Source organism: Marmota marmota, unplaced genomic scaffold, assembly GCF_001458135.2.
Source record: "Marmota marmota marmota unplaced genomic scaffold, marMar, whole genome shotgun sequence".
Classification (NCBI taxonomy): Eukaryota; Metazoa; Chordata; class Mammalia; order Rodentia; family Sciuridae; genus Marmota; species Marmota marmota.
The window spans coordinates 7,730,095-7,749,777 of record NW_026000020.1 but is presented as its reverse complement, the minus strand read 5'-3'; the positions used below and the strand labels follow the sequence as shown (position 1 = coordinate 7,749,777).

General features: G+C 48.4%; 1 protein-coding gene across 1 annotated transcript in view; it reads right to left on the bottom strand.

The window, feature by feature from the left end:
• Acoxl (acyl-CoA oxidase like) overlaps positions 1–19,683 on the bottom strand; it is a 335,479-nt gene that overhangs the window by 162,668 nt on the left and 153,128 nt on the right. Inside the window, 1 exon segment of the mRNA XM_048810372.1 lies at positions 10,244–10,397. Within this exon segment, the coding sequence (XP_048666329.1) occupies positions 10,244–10,397 (154 nt within the window).

Below are 19,683 nucleotides of genomic sequence, written 5' to 3'. Positions count from 1 at the left end.
TGTGCCATCCATCTTGAGGAGGTGTCCCAGAAAGACAAGCTCAAGGAAGGTGGCTGCTCAGGCCACTACAAGGAAGAACTCTGCTGCCACAGTTGGTAGAATACAGATGGCCTCATGGTTGGTGCAGCACACATGCCCAGTGAGACCCGCGTGGCAGTGTCAGCTGGCAGGGCACAGCCAGGGCTCAGCAGTGAGGACCAGTCCCTGGTTGACAAAGGTCCCATGAAGGGAGCTTGAGAAGCTGACCCAAGCACAGACACCCACGCCAAAGGCAGAAAACAGGAGTCCTGGCTGGCTGTCCCTGTCACCCAGGTGGGGCTGTGACCTTGCAGTGGCTGCCCAAACCTCTGGGTCTGCAGAGGCACCTGCTGCACAGGTGGTCTGATGGAGGGAGGGGCTGCAGCAGCTTGAGGAGGTGGGCAGGGGAGTGCTACGGGGCTCCTCACGCAGCAGGTCTTGCCCAGAGCTGAGCACCAAAGGGGCACCTCTCCCCAGGCCAGCAGGTTGCAAAAGACATCAGGTCCTGCCATGGCTTGAATATGCAGCCCCTACCCTCCAAAATCATGCAGGGGTTTCATCCCCCCAAATCTTATGTTAAGTAAATTAAGAGACTAGAAACTTCTGTGGCTGGTGGTATTCAGAGGTGGGCATTTGGGAAATGAGTAGATGAGATTAGGCATTAGGGCGGAGCCCCCATGATTGACTCCTGGTGGCTTTGTGAGGGCAGGGAAAGGCCACATGGACACAGAGATGCCCGTGCATTCCTGCCATGGTGTGACATAGCCATGGGCCCTGGCAGGAACCCACAATGTGCCATTTGAACTTCCAACCTTCTAACTGTGAGTTCAATGAAACCTTTTTCTTTGTAAAATAACCTGACTCAGGTATTTCATTATAACAATAAAAAAGGGACTAATGCAATTTCCATCCTCTTTGGTTGAAGACAAGAGAGTGTTGGAGATTCTCACTGAGGGCCAGCAGATGGGAACAGATAAGCAGCCTGCAGGGAGGGACTTAACCCAGCCAGGCCTCCCAGCTCCGGCCTCCACCCAGGGCATGTGCAGGGCCTAGGAAGTGAGCTGCCAGACCCCACACAGCAGCAGAGGATGCCGGGGAATTGGAATCTCAGGTAAACAAGGCATAAATTTTAGTGTAAACATACTGTACTTAGACTAAAACATGCTGCATTAGTTATCTGCAACTGAAATCGAATTGGGTGTCTAGATTTTACCCAGCAACCCAACCAGCAGGGCACCACACAGAAGCTGGACATTCATCAACACATGTGCATTGATGGAAGCCATCCCACCTCACTCTGTCACCTGCCTTTCCACTGTGGAGTGGGACTACTACTGTCATTGTCACAGGAGACGGGAGATAAGGCAGGGCCCGCCGCCAACCCGGCTGGAGGTCTGTTTCCTAACTGCAGATCTATGCTCTCAAAGATCTGAACTGCCCTTGTGCTTCAGTAGGACTCAAAATACCAAAGGACCCTCTCACTGGTCAGCCTCAAGGTTCCCAGACACTGAGACCTGAAGCCAACTGAATGGAGGCATGCATCCACGGCCAAGAGGGAAATGGCACCAGGGCCTGCAGCACGCGGCTGCTGACCAGCTCCTTCCCTTGGAAAATGTCCTCATCCAGAAGGGCCCCCGCGTACCTGCCAGATAGAGCAGAGAGGTGTGATGGACGTCCTGGTGCCGCCAGCCACGGGAAGGGGCGCGTCCAGGGACATCAGAACGCTAGGGTCACCACCCAAGGCTTCCCATGCCCTTCAGAGGTACCCTTGTACCACAGCAAAGCTGCAGCCAGGAGTCTCCCACACACCATTCTCCCTTGGAAAATGTCTCCTTCACGCCCTGCCCAGCTGCTTTCCCGCCAGTCCAGTCACAGGCCTCCTTCACAGGGGCCCCTGTCCCAGCGTGATGCTGCTTCTCTTTTTCTTTGAGTCTACAGCACAGGGTCGCACTCCAGGTCACTCTCTCCTGCCCACCACACAGTGCACACATTGGTACAACCACTTTGGAGAGCAGTAAGGAGGTTCCTAAAAAGGCTAGGAATGGAATCGCCACGTGACCAAGCTGTCCCACTCCCTGGCACTTATTTTAAGGGCTGCCTTCCTTCTGAAAGCTCTGGGCAGAATCCCTTCGTTACCTACCTTAGCTCCTGGCGGCCACCTTCTGTGACTTTCCTTCTCCTTCTGTCTTCGAGGTCACTACACCCACCTGCCCTCCCATGCTGCCTCACTTCCACTAGGTGAAGAGGTGAGGAACCCCTGGAAGCCTTGTCACTCCTTCTTAGCCTCCTCTCATGTACAAGGAGCCCTGTGACTACACGGGACCCACCTCTATTACCCATCAAGGTCCTCAATTCAATTGTATCTCCAAGTCTGTTTTCCCCTGTGAGGTGCCATATTCACAGGTTGTAGGGCTTCAGATGCGTACATCTTTGGGGCCATCATTCTGGCCAGCACACAGTCCATTTCAGAACTCCCAGCAGGAACAGAATTAAAACATGAGAATCATGAACAACTCGTGACACTTTGTATGTGAAGGGCGAAGTTGCTTAAGGCCTTGCTAAGTGGCTGAGGCTGGCTTTGAACTTGTGATCCTCCTGTCTCAGTCTCCTGCCATTTCTCTGGAGTAAACATGTAGAAGTGAAATAGGCAGGTCATATGGCAGCTGCATTTTAACTTTTGAAGAAACTGCCACACCATTGTTCATATCAGTTGTGTGATTTTTCCTTCCCACCTGCAGCTCATGAGAATCCCAGTTGCTCCCATCCCTGACAACGGTTGGCTTTGCGTCTTTTTAGTGTTAGTCCTTCTAGCAGTACAAAATTGTATTGCCTTGGTTTTGAAGTTGCATTTCCCTTTTGATTAATGATCATGACCAGATTCTCCTGTGTCTGCGCCTGATCATTCATTTATCTTCCTTTCCTGTCTGCTTAATTCCTATTGGCTTGCTCATCCTTTTTCTTTTCTTTTTTTCTTTTTTCTTTTTTTTTTAAACCAGGGATTGAACTCAGGGGCACTCGACCACTGAGCCCCATCCCCAGCCCTATTTTGTATTTTATGTACAGACAGGGTCTCACTGAGTTGTTTAGGGCCTTGCTTTTGCTGAGGCTGGCTTTGCACTCGTGATCCTCCTGTCTCAGCCTCTGGAGCCACTGGGATGACAGGCGTGTGCCACCGCACCCGGCTCATTCTATTTTTAATTGACTAGCTTCTTTGTATGTTCTGGCTAGCAGTCCATTGGTGNCTGAATCAAAATAAAAACAAAAAGGGGTGGGGATGTGGCTTGGTGGTAAAGCACCTGGGTTCAATCTCTGTAGCAAAAAAAAAAAAAAAAAGAAAAGAAAAGCCAGTTAACATTTTTTTTTTTTTAAATGGTACTAGGGACTGAACCCAGGGGCACTTAATTGCTGATCCACATCCCCAGTCCTTTTTTATATTTTATTTAGAGACAGGATCTTGCTGAGTTGCTTAGGAACTCACTAAGTTGCTGAGGCTGGCTTTGAACTTGCGATTCCCCTGCCTCAGCCTGTTGAGCCACTGGGATTATAGGTCTGTGCCACTACACTCACCACCAAATAACCTTTAAAAAGATTTAAATACTAAGACCAAAATCTGATAATTTTATCTGTATTTTTGATGCTTTTCATTGCTTTGTGTAAATCCATATCTCTATCTGGTGTCATTTCCTTCTGCCTGAAGAATTCCCTTTAGTACTCCCAATGGGAAAAGCTCGTGAGTGATGGATCCTGTTAACTTTTACGAGTCTAAAGGTGTTTTTATATTGTTTCTTAAACATAATTTTGTTGGATACAGAATTTCAGACTGACTTTTTCCCTTTCATTACTTTAAAGATGTTGTTCCATTGCCTTCCAATGTGACGAGTTCCACATGAGAAATCAACTATCATCCTTCTATCTGCTCTTTTATACAGAACATTTCTTTCTTAAGCTCCTCAGACAGGCTAGTTGGAGAGGCACTATTCCGGTGCTGTGTAAGCAATGGCGGCTGCTGCTCTAATCGTGCTGGGTGATTCTGTCCTCAGCCCTGAGCCATCTCACAGGCCTGCGCTAGTCAGTACCAGCTGTATATTCGGGGATAGGGAGGTGGGAAGAGCTGCTGCTGACCTCTGAGCTCTCCCTCGGTCCAGTTCTCTTCTGTCCACTACTCCATCCTGTGAACTCTACATGCTTTGTTCCCGTTGGACCCTCAGCTCCACGCCTTCCACTTGGGGAGCGCTCTGGGCTCTACTGTGGATTACCCCTAGATGGTTCTTGGGTATGTATATTTCTGTCCTTCAATAGTAGCCCCCAAATTGGCAGCAGCTTCTGAAATGATGGTTTCTGACCCTCATGACCCTGCTGTCGACTTGCCTCAGTCCCCCTCCTCAGGCATGGCCTGGAAACTCTCTCATAGTAACCAACAGGGGCAATAGTAGGGTGGTTTATCTCCTCTTTCTGAAAGGTTCCCATCCTTCCTTGCCTGATGTCCATGCCTTACGAACTCCTTGGTGCGTGTCTATTGACCTGGTTTTGGTATTTGGGTCAGGAGGGCATACCTTCTGTGTGTTACTCCAACTTGGTCAGAAGTCCCCCAAGGCCAGTGTGGCTGGAAACTCAGGGCCTCCCAATTCCATGCACAGGGCACTATGCCGCCCTCAGACTCCCTGGCCTTCAGGACACAGAACATGTGCCTAGCACCCTGTCCCACACAGAGAGCTGGTCACCCTCCACAGTGACCCAAACCAGCAGTCATCAGCGCTGTCATGTGCTTGTGAGAACAAGGACCATGAAAACTCCAGCCACGCGGCTCACTTAATGATCAGCGTCTAGAAATTTTTCTTTTTGTATGAAACCTCCTTTATCCCAGGCAGAGAGAGAGAAAAAGGAGTAAAAAAGACTAAAACATGATTTAATTGCAAAGTCCCACTCTATTTGGACCCTGCATTATCCACTTCACTGCTAAGAAGGTTCTTTAAGCATAAAAACATTATATTCCATTGCCTTCCAATGTGACGATTTCCACATGAGAAATCAACTGTCATCCTTCTATCTGCTCTTTTATACAGAATATTTCTTTCTTAAGCTCAGACAGGCTGGTGGGAGAGGCACTCTCGAAGCATTCAGCCTGACACCCAAAGAAAGCAAGAACTGCCAAAAGTCCTAAGAAACAGCCAGCCTGAGACTTTGTCATGACACCCCGACACAGAGCAATAATGGCATTCAAATCAGCCACCGAGCATTATGGGAACATCAATCTGTGGAGGGAACAACCTGAGAATCCAGAGGTTTCCGCAGAGCAGTTCAAGAGCAACCGCACAGGGACCATGAACTCACCTAGACCCAGCTGGGAGGGCTGGGCGCCCATCCACACCCCAGGTCCAAGGGAGGCCACGCAGGAGGGAGAGAGGGCCACTTTGTGTGTACTGGTGCTTAGGAGCCAATCAAAGGCTTTATCTCTTTCCCATTTCCAGATGCAGAATCCTAAGTATCAAAGGGGCAAACTGGGAACATTCCAGTGAGAATTAGATTCCAGAGACTCTGGCCTTGGCAGAAGCCACCCCATAGCCTGGCCAGAAAACGTACTCCCCTGACACTCGGGCTTCTGGTGGCCACCGCAGACACATGCGGCTGAGCCGCAGCCCCACCACGTGCAGCCAGCCCACTGCTGTTGGATAAGTGAGTCCCAGGAATGTTGTGCAAACAGTGGGCTGTGACACACTAAACAGAATTGATTTAATGCACCAGGACTGGCTTTTCTTAAAACGATACCCAATGGAAACCCAAGAGCACCTGACAATGGTGAAGCCAGTGCTGTCCACAAAGCTTCTTTTCCAATTTCATGTACGTATGCTTGTGAGTCCTGGGTTGGAATGAAAAGTGTGCCTATACCTCTGGTCATGGTCAAAGAATCTGAAATGCACTGGCCCAGAAACTTGAGCATTCTCTGTTTGACTGCTGTCAGGAGTAGAAATGGCATCCCCTTTGTTTACAATGCCAATGCCATTTAAATACTTGATTCCAAGAAAACAATCAGAGGTTTACAAACAAGCAAAAAGTTAGGTACTAGAATATGTCCTATGGTGTCATTTAGCATAACAATAAAACTTGGGCATAACCTGAGGGACTGGTTGAATGAATTATGGTACATCCACGTGATAAGTGGTACCAGTCCTTAAAACTTGACCTAAAGGATCATCCTCATCAACTCTGAGATGAAAAGATTATAAAAATTTAAAAACACACATGTGCAGTGCATGGGAAGGACATGGTGTGAGGAACAGTCTGTTGCTTCTGAGGGATATCTCTGCTCCCCTGCTTGTGCTTTTCTATGTTTAAAAAAATTTCTATAATGGGCATTTTGGGTTTTCTGTTTGTTTTTGGTACCAGAGATTGAACCCTGGGGTGCTTAACCACTGAGCCATGTCCCCAGCCCTGTTTATTTTCTGTCTTAAGACAGGGTCTCTCTAAGTTGTTTAGGAACTCACTATATTGCTGACGCTGGCCTCAAACTTGTGGTCCTCCCGTGTCATTGGGATTACAGGTGAGCTCCATCACACCTGGTGTATTCTTTTTATAAAAACTAATATAATAACTGTGATTTTAAAATATGCTTTATTCAGTAAAAAAGCTGCCCCTCCCCGTGGTGTTCACGTTGGACAGCAGCAACAAACATTAAAGTCAGCAGGTGGGAGAGGCAGGACTGCACAGGGCTGAATGGTGAGAGTAGAGGCAAAACGTAAGTGCCAGATACACTCAGATTGAAGTAAATTGTACAACAGTTTCCCATCCTCTCCTCTTCCTCAAGCCCAGCTCCTACACTAGACACAGGACATAAAAATTTGGCCCCACTACAGCGACACAGCCACATCAATGTTTATAGCAGCTCAATTCACAATAGCGGAGCTACAGAACCAACCTAGATGCCTTTCAACAGATGAATGGATAAAGAAAATGTGGTACATACACACAATGGAGTATTACTTAGCCATAAAGAAGAATGAAATCATGGCATCTGCCAGTAAATGGACGGAACTGGAGAGTATCGTGCTAAGTGAAATAAGCCAGTCCCCATAAACCAGAGGCCAAATGTTCTCTCTGATATGCAGTTGCTGACTCACAACTTTAAGGGGGAAGGAAGAAGAGAAGATCAGCAGATTAGTCAAAGGGGAAAGAAAGGAAGGGAGGACAGGTAGGAATAGAAAAGACAGTAGAATAAATACATTTGAATGGGTTTTCTTTTTTTGTGTTTTTGTGGTTCTGGGGATTGAACCCAGGGCCTTGTGAATGTGAGGCAAGCACCCTACCAACTCAGCTATATCCCCAGCTCAAGAATAAATACATCTAACAATTTTCCTGTGTACACATGAAAATACCTAAGTGAACCCCATCACCGTGCCCAACCCCAACAATGGGGTCCTAATTAGAATAAGACATATTCCATGCTTGTATAATTTTATCAGAGTGGATTCTACTGTCATGAATAACTAAGAAGAACCAATAAAATAAGCAAGTAAACAAAAATTGTCCCCAGCCAAGAGCTGTCAAGGTGGGCGCCCTGGCTCTGGAGATGAAGGGCCAGTGGACACCACCATGTGTTCTTTCTCTCCAAAAAGTAACAATGAAGTCCTGACAACAGGGTGTTCAGGATGAATAATAATAATAAAATAAGAGAAGAGCAGATGGACAGGTCTGTGGACTGATGCCGAGTCCCAGGGCTGAGGGGACCGGCTACCTGGGTATTCATTCACCCCGTCATTCCGTCCCTGCACCCGTCCGTCTGCCACTCAGTCCTCAGTGGACTGAAGCCTCCCCACTGCAGTGAGCCCGAGGCTGCGGCGACCAAGGACAAGGTCCCTGCCCTTGCTGCCCTCAATTCAGCCTCGGTTTCCTCGTTAGGAAAGGGCGTGATGAGCACAGCTGAGATGGCTGGCACCTGCCGTGGGCCCGGCCGCTGCTGAAGGCTTCATCTCAATGGACACCATCAGCTCATGCCGTGGCCCTGGGTCCAGGTCCCCCGAGCACCTGTCACAGGCGACTGTGCAGACATTGTCCGTCCCCTCTCCAGGGTCCTCAGCCCTGGCCTCCCCTGTACCTCTCCTGGACTTAGCTTGTGCCTATCCCGTGTCCCTTGATGGGCCACACCCCTCCTGTGTGCAGGTGTCCCTGCCTGTGTGTCAAAAGGAAAAAACATCTGGTCCCCAGCCCTGGTCCTGGCACAGAGCGCCTAATTTAGCACAATAAATACACATTTGTTCTTCTTCCCCAGTTTCTGCCACGACTCCTAAGTCCCTGGGGATTTCCTGAGTGACAGGGCTGAGGAGCACCTTTGGTTTTAATATTTTGTCTTTAACCCTGGAAAGACCTAAGAGCTCCTAAATCCCCTGGAGAATTCCTGGGTATTAGAAGCATCTTTTGTCCAAAGGAGGCAACTTCTCCTGAGCTCCTGGAAAACTTTTGGGTGGGGTCTGGTCACTAGAAAGAGCAAGCCAGGATTAGAAGCTTGGAACTCTCTTCCCTCCTTCCCATCCTCTAGGAAGGGGACAGGGCTGGAGATTTTGAATAATTAATCATGCTTGTGTGGTCAGGCCTCCATAAGAACCACTAAAATTGTGGTTCAGAGAGTTTCCAGGCCATCGAACTCATCCACATAGTGGGAGGGTGGTGCACCCACAAAACCACAGGACAGAAATTTCTGTGTCCAGGAGCCATCCAGACATCATCCTATGTATCTCCTCATCTGACTGTTCATCTGTATCCTTTGTCAAATCCTTTATAATAAACAGGCAAATGCATTTTTTCTGAGTACTGTGACTTGATGCAGCAAATTCTTGAACCATTTTCTGTTGCTATCATAAAATACCAGAGGCTGGGTATTTTATAAGGAAAAGAGGTTTATTTAGATCAGAGTTTAGGAGGTTGAAAATCTGAAAGCTAGTGGCTTCATCTGATGCACCTCTGGCGAGGGTCTTCTGTCTATGTTCAACATGCCATGCCATAGCAGAAGTGTGCACAAGATGACTGAGTACCACAGGTAGAAAAGTGGTCACATGGCAAGAGAGGAAGTATTGCAGGAAGCTGAGGAAACCAAATTTGCTTTATAACAACCTGCTCTTGCAATAACCAATCCAGTCCTGCAAGACCTGTTCCAGTGTTAGATTTAGATAAGATGTCCCCCCAAAGCTCAAGTGTGAGACAATGCAGAGGTGAACTGATCAAATTATGAGGGGGAAACCTCATCAGTGGGCCAATCTACTGATATGGATAATTGGGGGTAACTGTAGGTTGGTAGGATGCAGCTGGAGGGAGTCCCGGGGCTGTGCCTTTCAGGTTTGCATTTTGTCCCTGGTGAGCAGAGCTCTGGGGCTCCTGGTTGCCGTGTCCAGAGCTGCCTTCCTCCTCCATGCCCTTCTGCCACGGTGTCCTGCCTCCCCTCCGGCCCAGAGCTGTGGAACTGGCTGACCATGAACGTCTCAAACCAGGAACCAAAATAAACTCTCCCTCCTGTAAGCTGTTCATGTCAGGCATGTTGGTTACAGTGAGGCAACAGCCAACTGCACAACCAGTCTCTGAGAACTAACAGGGCTCTTAAAACCCAGGAATCTGGGGCTGGGGCTCAGTGGTAGAGCCCTCACCTGGCATGTGCAAGGCCCTGGGTTCGATCCTCAGCACCACGTAAAAATAAATAAGTGAAATAAAGGTGTTGTATCCAACTACAACTAAAACCAAAACAAAACAAAAACCATGAATCTATGCACACGAGGGTTGATCCCTCATGACCTCTAATGCCTCTTATTGTCCCCATCACCACAACACCATTACAATGGGGAATCAAGCCCCATGAGTTTGGGTGGGGACAAACCACATTCCATAGCAGACAGGATGACCCAGGGAGCAGGACTAGACAACCAGAAGATTACAGGAGGCACCAGTCAGACCCTGTTGAGGGACCTGTTCACTGCCCCCCAGTGTCCTGACCCTCCCCATGAGGACTGCCCCTGCCTCAGGGGTCACTTCAGGTCTCACCTCCCTCCTGCCAACATAAGCTCATTCTACCCCAGAACCCCTGGGTTCTGTCCCCAAGTGCTGCCAGCCTATGTTTGAAGGGACAGCCGGCTCCCAGGTAAGTACCCAGAGTGAGAATTCCAGGGGGCTCAGAGACGGCTCTGCCCAGCCCAGGGCTGCCCTGCGCACGCGCACTCCTGGGGCCCCTGGGACGGCGCGCGCTCACCATGCCTCCGGTGCTCTCGCGGCAGTCCTGCAGGCAGCCAACATTCTCCCAGGTGCTGTAGGCCTTCAGCCCCACCACCAGGGCCTGCAGCACGCGGCTGCTGACCAGCTCCTTCCCTTGGAAAATGTCCTCATCCAGAAGGGCCCCCGCGTACCTGCCAGATAGAGCAGAGAGGTGTGATGGACGTCCTGGTGCCGCCAGCCACGGGAAGGGGCGCGTCCAGGGACATCAGAACGCTAGGGTCACCACCCAAGGCTTCCCATGCCCTTCAGAGGTACCCTTGTACCACAGCAAAGCTGCAGCCAGGAGTCTCCCACACACCATTCTCCCTTGGAAAATGTCTCCTTCACGCCCTGCCCAGCTGCTTTCCCGCCAGTCCAGTCACAGGCCTCCTTCACAGGGGCCCCTGTCCCAGCGTGATGCTGCTTCTCTTTTTCTTTGAGTCTACAGCACAGGGTCGCACTCCAGGTCACTCTCTCCTGCCCACCACACAGTGCACACATTGGTACAACCACTTTGGAGAGCAGTAAGGAGGTTCCTAAAAAGGCTAGGAATGGAATCGCCACGTGACCAAGCTGTCCCACTCCCTGGCACTTATTTTAAGGGCTGCCTTCCTTCTGAAAGCTCTGGGCAGAATCCCTTCGTTACCTACCTTAGCTCCTGGCGGCCACCTTCTGTGACTTTCCTTCTCCTTCTGTCTTCGAGGTCACTACACCCACCTGCCCTCCCATGCTGCCTCACTTCCACTAGGTGAAGAGGTGAGGAACCCCTGGAAGCCTTGTCACTCCTTCTTAGCCTCCTCTCATGTACAAGGAGCCCTGTGACTACACGGGACCCACCTCTATTACCCATCAAGGTCCTCAATTCAATTGTATCTCCAAGTCTGTTTTCCCCTGTGAGGTGCCATATTCACAGGTTGTAGGGCTTCAGATGCGTACATCTTTGGGGCCATCATTCTGGCCAGCACACAGTCCATTTCAGAACTCCCAGCAGGAACAGAATTAAAACATGAGAATCATGAACAACTCGTGACACTTTGTATGTGAAGGGCGAAGTTGCTTAAGGCCTTGCTAAGTGGCTGAGGCTGGCTTTGAACTTGTGATCCTCCTGTCTCAGTCTCCTGCCATTTCTCTGGAGTAAACATGTAGAAGTGAAATAGGCAGGTCATATGGCAGCTGCATTTTAACTTTTGAAGAAACTGCCACACCATTGTTCATATCAGTTGTGTGATTTTTCCTTCCCACCTGCAGCTCATGAGAATCCCAGTTGCTCCCATCCCTGACAACGGTTGGCTTTGCGTCTTTTTAGTGTTAGTCCTTCTAGCAGTACAAAATTGTATTGCCTTGGTTTTGAAGTTGCATTTCCCTTTTGATTAATGATCATGACCAGATTCTCCTGTGTCTGCGCCTGATCATTCATTTATCTTCCTTTCCTGTCTGCTTAATTCCTATTGGCTTGCTCATCCTTTTTCTTTTCTTTTTTTCTTTTTTCTTTTTTTTTTAAACCAGGGATTGAACTCAGGGGCACTCGACCACTGAGCCCCATCCCCAGCCCTATTTTGTATTTTATGTACAGACAGGGTCTCACTGAGTTGTTTAGGGCCTTGCTTTTGCTGAGGCTGGCTTTGCACTCGTGATCCTCCTGTCTCAGCCTCTGGAGCCACTGGGATGACAGGCGTGTGCCACCGCACCCGGCTCATTCTATTTTTAATTGACTAGCTTCTTTGTATGTTCTGGCTAGCAGTCCATTGGTGGATGTATGTATTGCAAACATTTTCTCCCATCTGTGGCTTGCCTTTTTATTTCCTTAAAGACAGAAGTCAATTTGGGCTCAAAGTATTGACTTTCATCCATCCATAGAAAATTTTCTAGAGTCTGAACATCCTGTTTCTCCAATGAAACCTACACAGCAAAAGATACTACATGGAGCCAAGTCCTACAGCAAAGAGCAAAGGCTTCTGTGTTTCAACCACAGAACACAGAAATCAAACTGGAGCAAACTGACAAGATGCATTTCAGGGTGCATGACGAAGGCAGACAGAATCTCTCTAAAGCCATGAAGTCAACAAGAGGGTTGGATTCTATTAACCAGCACTTGGATGAAAAAAACTTAATGCATTAAGCAACTAAAAAGGGCTTATGCATTGTCAGTTAGCTTGGTCCTTACAACAGTCCTATGAAATAGGATATCACAACCCCATTTTACATTCAAGGGAGCCAACATTCTCCCAGGTGCTGTAGGCCTTCAGCCCCACCATTAAATCCAACGAGAGGGTTGGATTTAATTTATATAACCTAGGTTGTATACTTAACATATATTAGGGCAGAGAGAGGATTTTAACCCAGTGTGCCCTCTTGTCCCAAATAATGTGCTCTTTGGAGGTGGGGCTGTAGCCCCGTGGCAGAGCACTTGCCTAGCATGTGTGAGGCATTGGGTTGAATTCTCAGCACCACATATAGATAAATAAAATAAATAACAGGCTCTTTTCATTCTAAACAACATGCCTGTCAGTGGCCCCAATCAAATTCATACAGTTTAATCTATGCTATGGTATCACTACTCTTTCCTTGGTCTGTGACTTGACTCAATCTGCCGGGCAAATGTCCTGCTACAGAAGCCTTCATCTGCCAGACAGACAGGTGCACTGGCTACCTCTGACTCCTTGTTGGACCCTTGTGTGTGTTTGAAAGAGAGTCTCAGAAGCTTCTCTGTTCAGGGTGTCAGAGTTCAGGAGGAGTGTGTCTGAAGAAATCTGCAACAGAAGGCTCAGACTGGTCCAAAAGCTAAATTAGGAAATAAAGATCCCTGTGGCAAGTTTACTCCTCTTTGGTAAGCCCTTCTATTTAATAGGTGAGGTCTTTAGACACGCCAGGTACCTGTTTAGAAGTTACATCCACTCAAACAACAGGTGAAGAGAAAATAAGTGCAGATCCCCTACCACAGAAGGGTACAGGAGGAAGGTGGACAGTCTCTTAGAAGCCACAAAGTCAACAAGAGGGTTGGATTTAATTTACAAGTTATTTTGCATAAAAAGATCAGATAAGATTTTTCGGCAGTGACACATGGGAATTGCATTCTTAACAGCGCAGTGTGGTCCTGGTGGTGTGGCGGGATGAAGGGTGTCTAAGGTGCTCAGCTACCCTGATTCCATTTACCCATGAAGACAGAACACAGGTGAGTTTCTGCAGACTGAGGAGTGTCATTCCACCCATTCATCAATTTAACAAATGCCAATGAGTCCTCACTTTGTGCAAGGCACACATCTATCTAGGTACTGTAAAAACATCAATTAAAAACAGAGAGCCGGGCACGGTAGCACATGTCTATAATCCCAGTGGCTTGAGAGGCTGAGGCAGGAGGATCATGAGTTCAAAGCCAGCCTCAGCAAAAAGGCAGGTGCTAAGCAACTCAGTGAGACCCTGTCTCTAAATAAGATTTAAAAAAGAGCTGGGGATGTGGCTCAGTGGCCAAGTGACCCTGAGTGTAATACTCAGTATGCACCAAGAATTCTAAAAATTCAAAATAAAAAAGACTGGGGATGTGGCTCAGTGGTTAAACACCCCTAATCCCCAGTAAACCTCCTCCCCCCCCAAAAAAAAACAAAACAAAACAAAACAGTGAAACAGAGAGAAATCTCTGCCCATTGAGTTGCCTTGAGACATTAATGAGTTACTACATATAAAATGGTAGAACAGGGCCTGTTACGTGGCAAACACTTGAATATGTGTCAGCTACTATCTTAATGTTATCCTTACAGGTATTGGGTAGGAAGAATGCCTAGAGGATGACTAAAGCCAGCTGAATCTCAGAGGTACAGATGGTGCTGTGGCCCCTCCTGGCCTGGAACCCAGCCTGGACTGCCTGAGCTGCCCATGTGGCCAGGAATAAATAAAAGGCAGACCTAAAATAATCTTTTGGACTGATGCACTACAAAATCAATGTTTTAAAAAGTTTTTAATCATTTTCTAAACTAGGAATTTCATTTCTGTAGCAAATTCCCTGGCCAGTACTTCCAGACTCCTTTACAACAGGAAAGAATAGTCAACGTGCGAAACTCCAACCAGCGCCGTGGCCAAGTGTGATGTCATTGCGCAAGGTCGTCTCACTGCTTTTCTTGAAACAATGTGTGCAGAGAGCCAGGCCCTACTAGATGTGAACATGCCAAATTAAGGACCAGAGGTCTCCACCTCAAACCGAGAGTAGTAGTGCGACAGTACGAGGGGCCCAGGTTGCTGACCCAAGGAGCTTATCTGGGCCTTCCCCCAAGAGGGAAGCTGGCTTGGGAGCAGTGACCCCCTGAGCTGTGTCTCAGAGGATGACTGAGTTACCAGGTGTAGCAAGGGTGTGAGGTGAGTGCTGGAGGTGGGGGTGGGGATGGTCCCCCAGGAAGGGCACAGGCAGGAAGAACATCAGCTCAAGAACCCAGCACAGAGCCTGTGGTGGAAATCAGCAGAGGAGAGAGGTGGGGGGATGGCAGGTGCCAGGCCCGGGGAAGAGGCTCCGAGGCCATGGGAAGGAGATTGAGTTTCACGAAGGGCAGAAGATGCTGCGGGGGTGGGGACAAAGGAGGGTCCCAGTGAGAATTCAGATTTTGTTTCAGGAGCATGGGGTTAGGGGAGTAGAGCTAGGACGTGTCCCAGTGACATGACAGGAGAGGGAGATAAAATCACCAGAATGTAGAAATGATAGAAAGTTTGAGAAGTCTTGGGGCCGATGGCCATAAGAACAATTCATATTTATTGAGCATGGGGTACCCTATTCTGAGCATGTCCAAATATCAACTCCGAATATCAAATTTCATCTTTCTAATAACCTGGTGTTATTCTTCCCGTTTTAGAGATGGGGAAATGAGACACAGAATGTTAGTCACTTTCCCAGCGTTGCACGATTAGCAAATGAAGGGATCAAGGTTGAGGCCTCAAGCATAGAGTCCCAGAGGCTCTGCTCTGCATCTCCTGGAATATCTGAGGCTGTGCCAGGCCCTGTCCTAAGCATGTTCGTGTATTAACTCTGCAGCCCCCCAACACCCTAGAAGTAGGTACTGATATCTTCACTCCATTTCTAATGAGCGACTTCACATCCAGAGAATTTCAGTGGTTGCCCGCGCGGCTGTGAGTGCCAGGGCTGGGATGTCGACCAGGACAGCCAGGCAACTCCTGTCCCTCAGTGACTTCACTCCTGTCTCCTCCATGAGGCCTCTCTCAGGACCGTGGCCTGGAAGGATTCAGAGAGCAAAGGAATGAGCAGTCTGGGGGGACCCTGAAGGAGTGGAACCGGCTGCTGAGGTGGCGGGGCTCCCGGGAGGCTGCAATAACGTGCACAGCAGGTACACGTGTCAGGTCCTGGAGGCCAAGAAAAGGACCAGGGGTAGGAAATGTGCCATCCATCTTGAGGAGGTGTCCCAGAAAGACAAGCTCAAGGAAGGTGGCTGCTCAGGCCACTACAAGGAAGAACTCTGCTGCCACAGTTGGTAGAATACAGATGGCCTCATGGTTGGTGCAGCACACATGCCCAGTGAGACCCGCGTGGCAGTGTCAGCTGGCAGGGCACAGCCAGGGCTCAGCAGTGAGGACCAGTCCCTGGTTGACAAAGGTCCCATGAAGGGAGCTTGAGAAGCTGACCCAAGCACAGACACCCACGCCAAAGGCAGAAAACAGGAGTCCTGGCTGGCTGTCCCTGTCACCCAGGTGGGGCTGTGACCTTGCAGTGGCTGCCCAAACCTCTGGGTCTGCAGAGGCACCTGCTGCACAGGTGGTCTGATGGAGGGAGGGGCTGCAGCAGCTTGAGGAGGTGGGCAGGGGAGTGCTACGGGGCTCCTCACGCAGCAGGTCTTGCCCAGAGCTGAGCACCAAAGGGGCACCTCTCCCCAGGCCAGCAGGTTGCAAAAGACATCAGGTCCTGCCATGGCTTGAATATGCAGCCCCTACCCTCCAAAATCATGCAGGGGTTTCATCCCCCCAAATCTTATGTTAAGTAAATTAAGAGACTAGAAACTTCTGTGGCTGGTGGTATTCAGAGGTGGGCATTTGGGAAATGAGTAGATGAGATTAGGCATTAGGGCGGAGCCCCCATGATTGACTCCTGGTGGCTTTGTGAGGGCAGGGAAAGGCCACATGGACACAGAGATGCCCGTGCATTCCTGCCATGGTGTGACATAGCCATGGGCCCTGGCAGGAACCCACAATGTGCCATTTGAACTTCCAACCTTCTAACTGTGAGTTCAATGAAACCTTTTTCTTTGTAAAATAACCTGACTCAGGTATTTCATTATAACAATAAAAAAGGGACTAATGCAATTTCCATCCTCTTTGGTTGAAGACAAGAGAGTGTTGGAGATTCTCACTGAGGGCCAGCAGATGGGAACAGATAAGCAGCCTGCAGGGAGGGACTTAACCCAGCCAGGCCTCCCAGCTCCGGCCTCCACCCAGGGCATGTGCAGGGCCTAGGAAGTGAGCTGCCAGACCCCACACAGCAGCAGAGGATGCCGGGGAATTGGAATCTCAGGTAAACAAGGCATAAATTTTAGTGTAAACATACTGTACTTAGACTAAAACATGCTGCATTAGTTATCTGCAACTGAAATCGAATTGGGTGTCTAGATTTTACCCAGCAACCCAACCAGCAGGGCACCACACAGAAGCTGGACATTCATCAACACATGTGCATTGATGGAAGCCATCCCACCTCACTCTGTCACCTGCCTTTCCACTGTGGAGTGGGACTACTACTGTCATTGTCACAGGAGACGGGAGATAAGGCAGGGCCCGCCGCCAACCCGGCTGGAGGTCTGTTTCCTAACTGCAGATCTATGCTCTCAAAGATCTGAACTGCCCTTGTGCTTCAGTAGGACTCAAAATACCAAAGGACCCTCTCACTGGTCAGCCTCAAGGTTCCCAGACACTGAGACCTGAAGCCAACTGAATGGAGGCATGCATCCACGGCCAAGAGGGAAATGGCACCAGGGCCAACGTTTGCTAACCTTTGTGGAGAAAGAGAAAGAAAAGGCATGTGCAGGAGGAGAGGAAGTTGGCACATTTTTTGGTCATATCACAATTAATTTGATTAAGCTTCTTCCTCACAACTGGAAGAGGGGCAGTAGGGGCAATAAACTAGAAAAAAAAAAAAAACAAGAAGGCATATGTAGCAGAAAGAGCCAGCTTATCCCTGGGCTTTTGTGGTTATATCATTATTTTTTTGGTTGATACAAATAGTTCCACACACTCACAAGGCACAACATGGCGCCCTTGATTCATTGTCACACTGGCACGATCGGCTCAGGGTGATCAGCATGACTTCACTTTGTCTTAACACACAGACATCCTTTCCCTCATCCTTCCTCCTCTACTTAGGTCAGGGCCATCCTTCCTGGGGGCCTGTGACCAGATCTTCAGTGCAGTGAACCCCTGCTGTGATGTGGGGATGGAGGGAAAGGAGAGGGAAAGAAGGAGAGAGTCACCAAGGGAACCCCAAGCTCGCCAGAGAGCAGAGGGTGAAAGGAAATGTGTTAGTCAGCTTTTTCACTGATGTGACTAAAGGACCCAATCAGAACGACTGTGAAGCAGGAAAGGTTTGTTTAGAGCTCAGTTTCAGAGGTCTCATCCATAGAAGTCTGGCTCCATCCCTTGGGGCTTAAGGTGAGGCTGGACATCATGGTGGAAGAGTGTGGCAGAGGGAAGCTGCTCACAATGATGATCAGAGGCAGAGAGAGACTCCACTCCCCAGATCCAAAGCCACGTCCCAATGCTCACCTCCTCCAACCACACCCCACGCACCTCCAGCCACCACCCAGTTAATCCCATCAGGGATCTGCTCACTGATTAGGTTAAGGATATGATCCAATCATTTCTCCTCCAAACCTTCTTGCATTGTCTTACATGTGAGCTTTTGGGGGACACCTCACATCCAAACAGTAAGAAGATGGAACCCAGGAAGGTCCAGGAGCAAGGTCCTGTTCAACAGGGTGGCCCACACACAACACATCAAGGGCCCCGGGGAAACAGTATCAGTTTCTATTATTTCCCTGCTTGAAACCTAAAGCCACAAATGTGTTCTCTGACTTCAAAATTCAGGTTGTTTGGATTCATCTTATACTTTCATCACTATTCAGTAGTGCCACTTCTTTTCTGCTTGTAAAGTTTGCAGGTCACACGAGGCAGCTCCTTAAATGACCTCATGGCTTTCAGCTCTGGCTGTTTAGGAGAATCATAGCAGCGGGACTTAAACATGCCCACTCTCGCTCCTGAGGCCACCCCGGATGAATCAGAACCAATGGGAGAGGGTGACAAGGGTCTTTATTTTGTGGAAAGCACATCAGATGGATTGAATAAGATCTATGAGAACTGCTAAAACGAAAAACCAAAACAACAAAATAAAAAACCCCACAAACACCTGTGTGTCAACTCTGGCTCAGATGAAGCAGAGCTGGGAGGGTGAGGTCAAAGGGGTACAGGGGAATAGGCAGGCCTTGTCCAGAGTTAATGACAACTTCAGATGGAGTGGGGGTCAGAAGAAATGTCACAGGGTTCGGATACAGGAGGATACCAGAGGTTTTTTTCTCCAGTGATAATATCACTAAAAAATGCATGAAGTAAAATCATTTTCCTATAGAGTTGTCACACAGCGAAGTCTACAGGAAGGCTTGGAGAACTGAATTCCAAAGGGTGACGAACACATTTTAATAGATTGGACATTGCATAAGGAAGGAAGAGAGAACCCGAGGAGAGAGACATGAACATTGTCCAAATTAATGCATAGAGAGAGAGATTTTAAAAAGAGAGACAGAAAAACAAGAATGTAATTCCAGTAAGCTGTGGGGCAGTACGAGGCAGTTTAGCATTTGCATGCTCTCATACCCAAAAGAAAGAAATGGGGAGAAAAATTTTAATGAAATAATGGAGAAAAAATGTCTAAATTTTATGAAAATTTCAACTCTCCAGTTCAGAGTGCTCAACAAACATCAAACATTATAGACACACACACACAAAAAAAACCCCACACCTATACCATCATAAGCAAACTTTAAAAATTAAAAAAAAAAAAGAAAAATCTTAAAAGCAGCTTGAGTGGGAAGAAAATTTACATCTAAGGAAACAGCTAGAAGAAAGATGGCTGTTCTCATAGGGACCAAGGAATCAAGGAGGAGGAGAGTGGAGGCTTTAAAGTGCTCAAGGAAGACAGTCAGCCCAGAATCCTATGTCATTGGCCATGTCCTTCAACAACAGAAAGAAAGAGGAAGAAGAGAGGAAAGAATGGAGGGATGGAGGGAAGGAGAAACAGACATCTCAAAAAACATAAGTGGAGGGATTCATGGCAGTTGACAGTTGTGTCAGAAGCTAACAGAAATGTCAAAAGGCAAACCAAATATCAGTTAGAACCTTTGTCTACGCAAAGGAAGTAACAGTGTTGGAAGTGGAATAAGAAAGAAATAAAATAAAATAAAA